We start from the raw sequence: 12,096 nt of genomic DNA, 5'->3' as shown, positions 1-12,096 counted from the left end.
GTTTCCCCCATGGTCTCCTGTTCAACTGGCTTCAATGATGCTTTTGTTACATCTTTGCAGCCAGTTGTGTGCGGCCTCCTTCTTCTTTTGATACTCATCTGAGGTCGTGGGAGCAGTCTGATTGAGGCTTGTGCATCGGCAAACTCCCAGGAAAAAACATCCTAGGTCACTATTTACGTGACTTTTGATTTGGTCTGCTTGAGTGAGATATCATACAGCTAGGCAGAAGATATTAACATGTTTGTTTGTGTTAAAGTGTTCTCTTCTGATTTTAAATATTGTGGTTAGAAAATATTTTCTTTTTTAAAGCAAACCTGAGCAGAGGAATTAAATGGAAATCTGAACTTACCTGGGGCTTCCTCCAGCCCCCCATAGCCTGTGAGTTCCCTCTGTGTCCTCTGGGTCTCCTCTGTGGTCCTGCTGGCAGCTTTGTTAGGTGCGCAACTTCATCTGCAGTTGCTTGCAACTGCACATCCGTGGCCCATCCACACGCCCAACTTGATCACACGCCCATAACTGTAAGCATCCTGTGCACTAGCGGTTCAGTCTTTCAAGAACCACGACAAGCATGTGATCAAGCCAGGCGCATAGACGGGCTGAGCATGCACAGTTTCACATGACTTCAGCTGAAGTCGTGCACCTAAAGGAGCTGCCAGCGGGACCATGGAGGGACCCCAGAGGATGCAAAGAGACCTTGTGGGGTATTGGGGGTGGGGGCTGTAGGAAGCCCCAGCTAAGTTTCGATTTCCATTTCATTCCTCTGCTCAGGGACCCTTTAAGGTCAACCATCGAGAACAATTAAAATTTTCGTGTCAGCGGTTCTTTAATGTTTCTGTCCCCATTGGAAAGATTCTCTCTCAGTTCCTGTTCCATCAGCCTCTGTGAACCCCCATAGCTTTGAGGTTAATAGGGCACTATGCCATTGCTCACACAAGTTTCACAATTGATGCAGCTGTTCTAGAAAAGTTCCCTTTAGAAGATTCAGTGATATGACTCAGGGATCTGTACAAACAGTAAGGAGCTGCCAGGGACGTTAGAGCTTCTTCCTCTGCACAAAGCTTGATCCACACACTTCCTCCCTCTGTCCGTGGGCAGGGTCAGCTCAAGCTGTAAATTTGCACAGGCAGTCAATATTGCAAACCCAGGGAACTAGGTAATAATTCAAAAATGGTCTACATGCAATGCATACAACTTTGTGCATTCCAAATGGATAAAGTATTTCACACAATAAACATAGAAAACAAAATCCTAAATTGGGACTCTACATTAGTCGATTTTGCAGGCCGATCCGATAATTTTATCAAACTGGAAGAGAATCTGTGCTGCAACATGGCCATCTGATCAATCATACAATAGATTTCCAGTCAAAATTGGTCAAATGGCTCAATCAGCCATGGCGGTAACATCTTGGTCACAAGGGCTCATTTGATTACTAGGGATGCTCGTTGGATTCTGCGGAAATTGGAATTTGGATTCTGCGGAAATAACACATTAGCACAACTCGGTTATTTTAGCCCAATCACAGCACTCAGAAGCATTGGACCAATCAAATATTTTTCTGTGAAATTCTAATTAATGCAATGATTTTAGGCCAGTCTCAAAACTCGGATACTACCGAGTCCTTCTGAGTCTTCTGATCTTCTGATTGACCTAAAATGTTCATGGTATTCCGATTACCAGAGTAAAATCCTGCATTCTCTGAATGTCCAATGCTTCCAAGTCATGACAAAAAAAATGGAAATCGGAAAACAGAAATCTGCGTAATTGGTAAATGGCATTTGCAGAAATTGGAATTTCCATGGAGTGGGCAATTGAAATCTCCGACCATCCCTATCGGTTACATAGCGATAATGGTGTTAAATCAAATTTCCCAACAACCTATTGACTACCAGCCTTTTTCCCTCCAAGTGTATGTGATCCCCCCCATGCCCTTGTGCAGTGTTGAAGGTTCACCTGTCACGCCGCCGGAAATCCTGGCCTCCTCCAGTTTCTGGTGTCACAACAAGCGTCTGTACCATGTGACACCAGAGCCTTAGTGACATCACTACATGTGACAGTGTAACATGGCGCGGGCACTTACAGTGATGCTGGACACTGGAGGAGGCCAGGATTTGCTCTGGAGGACAGGTGAGCCTTCAACACTGTGATGGGCACTGGGATGGGGGAAGGATGGCTGCACTAGGACGATTTACAATAGATTTCATGCTGAAATCTATTGGAAATTGATGTGCATTGTTTGGGCAGGCAATAGACTCCTCTCTGATCAGCTGTGATAAGAGAGGGATCCATGTAATTTTCTACCTGGTGGCAGATTAAATGATGTCCTTAAGTTATGTTTTGATACCTAGGGACAGGAAATACAGGGCGACAATAATTTTTTTTATAAAGTCAAATAAATGATTCCACACTATAAAAAGACCTTTTTTTCTGATGTTACCCTTTAGGCTACTTTCACACATATAGATTTATTCACTAAATGTAACACGCTTGTCAGCATGTGTTAATGTTAACAGGCTCACGATACGCGCGGTCCTGTCAGCATAATGTGTGCTCATAAGGTACGTGCGGTCCTTTGAAGTGCCACCCAATGTGTTTCTAGCACGACCGCTTTCTAGCACGCTAAAAAAATTGCATGGCACTTCAGAGGATCGTGGGTAACTTATGAGCGTATGCTACGCTGACAGGACCATGTGTAGCACGGGCTCATTAAAATGAACGCATGCTGATGGTCATTTTCCTAGCTCCGCCCCCACTTTGTAATGTGCTCCCTGCTGGACATGCAGTGTGTCACTGGATTTTTGATGTGGGGAGAGAAGCGTGATGCAATAGTGGGGAAAGGGCCTTAAAGGAATACTATCAAACTTTAACACATTTCTGTCAATAGCATAAATCAAAATTGCATTAACAGTCTGTGCAAACACAGCATATCTTTTTGCTGTGCAATGTTTCTTTTTCTTTTAATTTACCTTTTAGCTGGGCAGAATAGGAGCGAGAGCGTTTGTCTCTCGCTCCTCATAGCAGGCTACTGTGACAGATGCCTGGCATGCTGAATAGTGTTGGGGAAACATAGTAATAGTAATAGTAGTGAATACCATGGGGAAACGTGAAAATAGTATAATACACTACTGCACTGTAAAAAGGAATCCCCTCTAACATAATGAGCTGCCTCATTATCCGTCGCCGTCAGCTTGTCAGGGGATCCGTTTAAAAGGTAAATTAAAAGAAAAAGAAACATTGCACAGCAAAAAGATATGCTGTGCTTGCACAGACTGTTAATGCAATTTTGATTTATGCTATTGACAGAAATGTGTTAAGTTCGATAGTATTCCTTTAAGTTTATAGCATCTTTATCAACTTCCTTCCATTAGTACTAATCTTCTTTTATGGATTTTACCTGGGATATACCGTATATACTCGAGTATAAGCCTAGTTTTTGGGACCCAAAAAGTGGTCCCAAAATGCGGGTCTCAGCTTATACTCGAGAGAGTATAGGTAGCCAGGCATGCATCCCCCGCAGGCAGTTCGCCCCCACATTACCTCCAGGCAATGCACACCCCTCCTCCTCTCTCCCCTACTCCCCTCCCCACACGCTATAAGATTAGATAGGAGAGCGGAACAGCGGGACTCAGCCGCCAGCCGACTCTTCCCTCTTGTCGGGTCTCCTCTCCACGCCTGAAATAAGAGCACACTACTTCCTGTTAGCCACGATGTACACGGAGGAGCCCGGAGACATTCGATCTTTGCCTGGAGCCGCCCGGAAGGTGAGACACCAAGCTGCCGCCGCCGCTGCTGCTCTTATTTCAGGCATGGAGAGGGGACCCGACAAGAGGGAAGAGTCGGCCCGCGGCTGAGTCCCGCTGATCCCCTCTCCTTCTATATAATCTTTCAGCCTGCAAGGGGAGGAAGGGTGGCACACTGCCTATGGGGAAAGGGGCACACCTATGGCTGACTACCTATATTAGAGACATCTACACCTGGCCACCTATGTTAGATCACCTATGGCTGGCTACCTATACTGCAGACATCTACACCTGGCCACCTATGTTAGATCACCTATGGATGGCTTCCTATACTGCAGACATCTACACCTTACCTATGGCTGGTTACCTATACTGCAGACATCTACACCTGGCTATTTATACTAGAGCACCTATGGCTGGCTACCTATACTGCCTACATCTACTGGCCACCTATACTAGAGCACCTATGGCTGGCTACCTATACTACAGACATCTACACCTGGCCACCTATACTGGAGCACCTATGGCTGGCTACCTATACTGCAGACATCTACACCTGGCCACCTATACTAGAGCACCTCTGGCTGGCAACCTATACTGCAGACATCTACACATGGCTACGTATACTAGAGCACCAATGGCTGGCTACCTATACTGCAGACATCTACACCTGGCTACCTATACTGGATATACCTCGGCTTATACTCGGGTCAATCATTTTCCCCTGGTTTTTTTAGGGTATGAGTTGGGGGGGGTCAGCTTATACTCGGGTCTGCTTATACTCGAGTATATACGGTATATACAGTATATATACACACACTCAAACATATATATACTGTATGTATGTATATATATATATATATATATATATATATATATATATATATATATATATATATATATATATATATTACTGAAGCCTTTCAAGCTTTATATCTTACGGACCATATAGATGCTAAAGCTGCCACAAACATAAAAACTGCAAACAAATAAGTGCGAAAAAGAAATGTGTCGAGGACGTATGCCACTTGCAGCCATTCCTTCTTGCCCATTTCATCATCATTATTCTTCACATGCTCTCTGATTGATACAATTTCTTTTAAGATCTTGGACAGCAGTTGACAATTCTCTGAAGCTGACAAAGTTAAATCCATTGACATCTGGTTTTCCTGTGGACTATCAGTCCTTGATTTGTGGGTTTCACCTGTGGAAAAAGTTATTTTCAATAAAATGTCCTTTAACTAAACTGCATCATGGCTACAAGGATATGCAAGGTGAAATGTGACATGATGAGATAGACATGTGTATGGACAGTGGTAAGCATACAAATAACTAAGCAGTGTTCCTTTTTTATTTTTCTGCCTGAAAAATCCATTTAGGTATGCAAGTGAAAGTTTCTTTCCAGTCAGGACCTAGTCAGACTATAGCATAGTCCTTACTGATAAGGGATTATAGCCATAAAACTCTTCCCTGGCAGGGAACAGCTTCTGAGTGAAGGGAATGGATAAAAATTGTTAATAGTTCTAATATTTTAGCTCTGGGATACTTCACAGTCTGTCATTCAGCAGATACAATAAAACATTAAAAAGTAGATTTGAACATATCAAAAACATATTAGTGGTAGGAGAATAGATACAATTATTTATCTCATCAGTTTATTTACATCTTGGGTTCACTTTAATTTAAAGCAATCCTATAATGCGTATAGTGAACCTACAGACAAAGTATAAAGGTAAGTGTTTATGGAAGGTGTTTAGATTGCAACATGCATGCGAGTTATGTGCAATAAGTCTTGCATCCCTTTACTTCTAGCACACTACTGTAAACTGAGGTGGCGATGTTACCAAAGTTTTCACTAAATGTGAAAGAAACCTTTTCTGATATCAGTGTCCACAATGCAGTGCTGGTACAGACAATGGCCTCAATTCACTAAGCTTAAAGGTGGCCATACACTGGTCGATGTGCCATTAGATCGACCAGCTGACAGATCCCTATCTGATCGAATCTGATCAGAGAGGGATCGTATGGCTGCCTTTACTGCAAACAGATTGTGAATCGATTTCAGCCTGAAACCGATTCACCATCTGCTGAGCTGCTCCTGCCGCCTGTCCCCCCCCCCCCCGTATACACTACCTGATGCTGGCTCCCGGGCATCTTCTCCGCATTGCACGGCTCTGTTCCGGCTCCATCCCGGCGCTTCCTGTGTTACTCCGTGACCAGGAAGTTCAAATAGAGCGCCCTCTATTTGAACTTCCTGGTCACTGCAGTGACACAGGAAGCGCCGGGATGGATGGAGCCAGAACAGAGCCGTGCAGCGCGGAGAAGACGCCCGGGAGCCAGCCTCAGGTAATGTATACTTGATCGGATCGGCCGCCGCTAGCGACGCACACTTTACCCGCGGGCGATCGAGGGTAATTTCCCGCACGGCGCGATCGACGGACCGATCCGATTTCGGGAGGAAATCGGATCGGCGGCTGCGTTTACCGCGAACGATTGGCAGCAGATTCGATCCCAGGATCGAATCTGCTGTCGAAACGGCTGCGAATCGAGCCAGTGTATGGCCTGCTTAACTCCTGTCTTTAATAACTCTTCTGAGCTGTTTTACAGTTATCACAATCATATCACCATGGTGATAACTGTAAAACAGCTCAGAAGAGTTAATAAAGACAAGAGTTAAGGTTAGTGAATTGAGGCCATTGTCATCAAATAAGTCAGCTGTAGGCCACATTTTGGATCTACCATTTATGTGTATTGCGCTAGTTCTAATACTCTTTTTTCATGCTCACTTTTGTGTTTTTAACTGTTCAAAGCAGGTGTACAATCAATTATATAAGCAGGAAGATGGTTTGAAGCTGTGAGGTAAATACTTATAGTATATAGTTTTAATGAAGTAAAACTTAACCAAAAATGTTACCTTCTTTACAGAAACTCACCAATATTGTCTATCTTCTGAGTATTACGAGATGATCTGTTGAAAAGTACTTCAAACATTTTCTTGTGTATACCGAGTAAAGACATTAGCTTCTTTAGAACCAAATATTTCAACCACTTGGGAACCACTACATGGACATTGTGCTGGTGGACTATTTTCACTATGAAGATGCTTTGGATCAAACTGATTGTGAGAAATGCCATGCACATTATGTAGTAGACACCTGACAGGATGGAATAACATCAGTATATATACGTTATTACACATTGGCCCTAAGTTAAAAATACACTGCAACTGCTTTTGCACATAGAACACTAAAAAAGAATCACATGATTGGTCTTTGAGTTTTAGAAACAAGCCTTGCCCTCTAGGAAAGCATTTGAACTTTATATCATTCCCATTATGTTACTCAGGCAGAGGTGAGAGAGGCTCCACCCTCGGGGCGCAGTGTAGGAGGGGGCACACAACTCACTCAGCTATCATTCCCCTATTGTGTTTGAAGCAGAGATAAATAAGAAAAGGGATACATGGCAGTTACTGCAAGCCAGATAACTAAAGATTAAGGTGTTGATGGGGTTTGGGGCTGTAGGAGGTATTGAGGGACACACTTTGGTGTCTGATCTTGGGTGCTTGAGGACCTTGTCCCAGCTCTGATGTTACTTGCCCCAAAAGCTCTCCTATTGCATGATATACAAAGATGTTGCCTTTGATACCCCTTTATTCCATGCAGATGTTACAGAATGTAGATTTTGGGAAATCCTTTCTACAACCTTTGTTCTTTTCAGATAGTTGCAAGTAGGGATGGTCAGAAATGCCCATTTCTGATTCCGTGGAAATACCCATTTCTGCCAATGCCAATTTCTGTTTTCTAATTTTCTTTTTTTCAATTTCCATTTTGCCAATTTCTGATTTTCCATTTCTCCGATTTCCCAATTTCTGAAGAATATTTTATTTGTCATTTTTTTGCATCAGAGAATGCAAAAAAATATAAAAGAAAAAAAAAATAGAAATCAGAAAATCGGAAATTGAAAAAACTGAATCTTGTAGTTAGTCTAACATTACCACAGTAATCCAATTTTTGCGTAAAAATTCTGCATTCTCTGGCTGGTCCAGTGCTTCAGAGTTCTGTGATTGAGGTAAAATTATGAGTTGTGGTAAATCAGATTTACACGGAATTCCAATTTCAATTTTCCAATTTCTGAAAATAATGTTTTTGGAGTTTTTGGCCTGTGATGTCTCCTGAGTTAGCTGCACGTTGGACGCAGCAGTGTTGAGCTAGCTTTTTGTTTTATGGCAGTATTTTTGGGACAGTTTGTGGGAGCCTGAGTGGGCATAGCTGACAGCTATAGCTGCATTCAGTGTATGGAAGCAAACCTGGTCGCGCAGGGCTGAGTCATTTAGCACATCCACACTGTTCATCATTTTCAAGTGCCTGTGTACAGTTTTTAAACTTTTTATTAAAGTCAGAAGGTCGTTTTCGGTATTTGAAGCATTTTCTTTATGAGGTGTGCTGAAGGACCACTTGAGGAGCAGATGAGGCCAAGCAGAGGAGATTGCCAGAGGGTCTGGGGGTGGCCAAACACCCTGAAAGTGCAGACAGGCCCTGAGGGTCTTTTAATCTAGTGAGTCCTCATTCTTGGGGGCTAACACTTGGTGTAAGAAATCGCCCTGGTGGCAGACAGCATTGTGCCTTCGTCCTTTGACTTATGCACCTGAAAAGTAACTATTCAGCATTGAGCGCTACTCTGTTTACTATTAATTTCTGAATACTGATTGGAAGTGCCGTTTTCCGATCAGTAATGCAGAAATTTCAATTCTGCAGAATCCAAATGAGCATTGCACGGCAGAAAAATATAGTTCTTTGGAAGGATAGAAGGAGGCATACTGAATTGAATGGAGTATTATTAAAGCACAAGATAGTTGGCTGTTATTTTACATACCTTAGCTGAGATTGAGAAAAACATTTGTAAGCAATTTAAAGAGAATCTGTATTGTTAAAATCGCACAAAAGTAAACATACCAGTGCGTTAGGGGACATCTCCTATTACCCTCTGTCACAATTTCGCTGCTCCCCGCCGCATTAAAAGTGGTTAAAAACAGTTTTAAAAAGTTTGTTTATAAACAAACAAAATGGCCACCAAAACAGGAAGTAGGTTGATGTACAGTATGTCCACACATAGAAAATACATCCATACACAAGCAGGCTGTATACAGCCTTCCTTTTTAATCTCAAGAGATCATTTGTGTGTTTCTTTCCCCCTGCAGCTATCTTCCACTGAAGTTTCAGGCTGTTTCTTCCTGCAGAGTGCAGACAGCTCTGCCTATATGTAATTCCTCAGTATGTGAAATCCCAGCCAGCTCAGATGAGGATTTATCCAGCTTGTAAAAGATAATAGAGCAGAGAGAAGCTGCACTAATCTAAATATCACACAGGCAGTGTGCAGAGAGGGGCCTGGAGGGGGGAGATGCATCACAGAACCACAACACTGAAGAACTTGGCAGCCTTCCAGATACAGGCCGACAAGTCTGACAGGAGAGACATAAGTTGATTTATTACAGAGATGGTGATAGTAGAACATGCTGCGGTAAGCCAGAGCACATTAGAATAGATTTTGGAACTTGTAGGATGGAAGAAAACCGGATGAAATTTTTGTTACGGAGTCTCTTTAAGGCCAATTTCATTTAAAAACATTTCGTCTACTTCCAATAGTGTGCATGGGTAAAAAAGTCTGCACACCATTGGGCACTATCTTGCTTTCTGTGCAAAAAGATAGAGAGGTAGTGGACAGAACACTTTGGGAACTGCCCATTAAAAAAAAAAAAAAAAAAAAAACAGCAGGGAAAGAAACAAATTTGTGGTTGAGTGGGGAAAGTAAGAATATACAGTGCTGCCCATAATTATTCATACCCCTGGTACCCCAAATTTTGACTAATTTTAATTAATTAATTCATTTTAATTAAAGTTACTTTTATTCAACCAGCAAGTACTTTTTTGACTAGAAATGACATAGATGTTAGAGGCCTGCAGCGGGTCGGGTACTCGCGGGTAACCCGAAATGCGGGTTGGGTTTGGGTACCCAAATTGATTTAAGCTGCGGGTGCGGATAGCGAGTTGCGGGTGCGGGTAGGGTTGTGGGTAGCGATCTGCGGGTGCGGGTGCGGGTCGCGGGTAGTGAAAGCAAGCATGTAAACCTTCTTTAGCTTTGGTTTGTGTATAAAAATCGATTTACACCTCAATGTTACTTTAAATGTGCACTTTAGAAGAAAATGTAAAAAAGCAGGTCGCGGGTAGCGGGTCGGGTAGTGGGCCTGCGGGTCGGGTGCGGGTAGCGGTTCTGCGGGTGCGGGTCGGGTTGCGGGTATCAAATTCACCAAAAAGCGGGTCGCGGGTCGGGTGCGGGTAGCGGGTCGCGGGTGCGGGTCGGGTGCGGGTATGAAAAAGTTGACCCGCGCAGGCCTCTAATAGATGTCTCCCAAAAGATAATGAAGATGATGTAAAAGAGGTTATTTACATTTTAGCAAAAAGTGTCCAGTCCAAAAGTATTCATACCAGTGAAAATAATTACGGGCAGCACTGTAGTTAGATGTTAGAGGCACTGCTAGAAGCTCTGTCTATTTTTTATTTTTACACCTATCTTTCTTCCTGTTGAATGAAGGGAATTCTCCAAACTGGGATACAAGCAGGGTTTAACAAAATTATAACGTTTTTTCTGTGGTGAAGTTAAGCATTACTTCTTAGGGTAAAATAGGTTCCCATCCAATCTAGATTTTTCCACTCTCCCAGGTCTGTTTTTCTGACCGACCCACTGTTTTGAGTTGACCAACAGGCATCAATTATTTTATAGGTAGGGCTCTGAACAGAATTATGAAATTTTAATAAATTAAGGGACGATAGGCCACCTTTCCATGATGACATTACATACTGATGGTAAATATTACAGGTTCAGAGACTTCATCTTATCTTAATCTTTATCTTATGTTTATTTTAATGCCCTGGTTCAGCAAAGACAGGTTCAGTTGAGGAGATGGGATTGATTGATTAAATTTTTATTTTAGGAAACTCCATGATAGTAAAAGACTCAGAACTGATAAAGAGTAGTTTTTAGTAGAAAAATCCAAATTCCATACCTATTAAGGGAGTTCCAGTTGCAGGTAATGTGTCAGACACAATAATGAGAAAGACAGAGTAACCAAGAAGGAGGGTAATCTTAAATGAAATCCTTTCACTGCTCTCAGGTGGGATGTAGAAACCAGCCATGTCCAATAGGATGAGGAAGACACTTGGTAAAAGTAGACTCACGGCATAAAAGAAAGGTCTTCTTCTGATAACCAACTGTTATTACATAAAGATGGGCAATATTACAAGTTAGATACATAAATGTTGTGCTATTTATCACTATGGGACTGGCTAAGTTTTACATTTGACTACTAACTGCAGAGTGACTTGATAAACTAGAACACCATACTCAAAAATCATTGTTAATTCACAGTCACCCTTTGGCTAATTTGTGGATTCAAGTATATACTGCCCTGGTTTGTGAGTAGGTGTCATCCTATATAATAAATCCCCTCTGTCCCTGCGTCATCTGTGTATCCGTGTTGTAGCTACTGTGCATGTGTAGCCATTGGGACAGGGCCAGGGGGGCGGGCAGCCATTGGTGCACGCACACAGCATGGAACGCAGCAGTGCGCCCTGGGGTCACGTCACAGCCCTAGCACCCATTATTTAACAGGCGGGCTGTATAGCTAGTAGACACATAAGCCCACATTGTAAATTTAGATTTTGAGAAGAATTGAAATGATACAGAGTTGCATTTTTTTTAAAACAACTCTTTATTTTACTTTACAAAGTTCTATGTATTGGCACAATATGAACTTAAAATAAAGTTGACTTTGAATTCAAAGTCAACCCCATGATGTGACAAATAACTATATCTGCTTCTAAAATGCTTGTGCCAGTGCCACTCTGCAAGGGAAGAGGGACAGTGGGCAACCCTTGTGGGATGATCTGGTCAAAACTTGTAGTGAAGCCTATCCATATTTACTGGTGACATGGGAACATTTGCTGTTGGGAGGCAAGGCAATACCTGTTGGGGTACTGAGCAATATATGTGGGAACACCTTGGATTATTTTTAGGTGAAAATACTTGTGGGGAGATATAGCAATATTTGTTCCTGGGCATGACATTGCTTGTTTCCTGTGTAGAGACCTATAGTTGGATATTTACAGTTTCTCATTTAGGAGAGTCCAATGTCAGGGCTTTACTCTCTCTCCTGTCAACTGTGTTTTCATCTGCTGCTCTCTTTGCTTCTTTCGCAATATATAATCCACAAATGTTTAATGTCACGACAGCTGATAATAATAATTCTAGTATTTGTATAGCGCTTTACTCCTGTTGGACTCAAAGCGATTGCGCAGCAGCC

General features: G+C 42.4%; 1 protein-coding gene across 1 annotated transcript in view; it reads right to left on the bottom strand.

Moving 5' to 3' along the window:
• Positions 1-4,663: 4,663 nt before the first annotated feature.
• The window catches only part of LOC137522155 (5-hydroxytryptamine receptor 3A-like), a 62,780-nt gene continuing 55,347 nt past the window's right edge, over positions 4,664-12,096 (bottom strand). The window contains exons 11-13 of the mRNA XM_068242187.1: positions 10,801-11,005; positions 6,674-6,895; positions 4,664-4,944 (exon numbers count right to left, since the gene is read on the bottom strand). Coding sequence (XP_068098288.1) covers positions 4,664-4,944; positions 6,674-6,895; positions 10,801-11,005 — 708 coding nt within the window. The remainder of the gene's footprint in view (positions 4,945-6,673; positions 6,896-10,800; positions 11,006-12,096) is intronic.

Source organism: Hyperolius riggenbachi, chromosome 6 (assembly GCF_040937935.1).
Source record: "Hyperolius riggenbachi isolate aHypRig1 chromosome 6, aHypRig1.pri, whole genome shotgun sequence".
NCBI classification, from domain to species: domain Eukaryota; kingdom Metazoa; phylum Chordata; class Amphibia; order Anura; family Hyperoliidae; genus Hyperolius; species Hyperolius riggenbachi.
The sequence above is the reverse complement of the archived record's forward strand: the minus strand, read 5'-3'. Positions and strand labels throughout refer to the sequence as shown.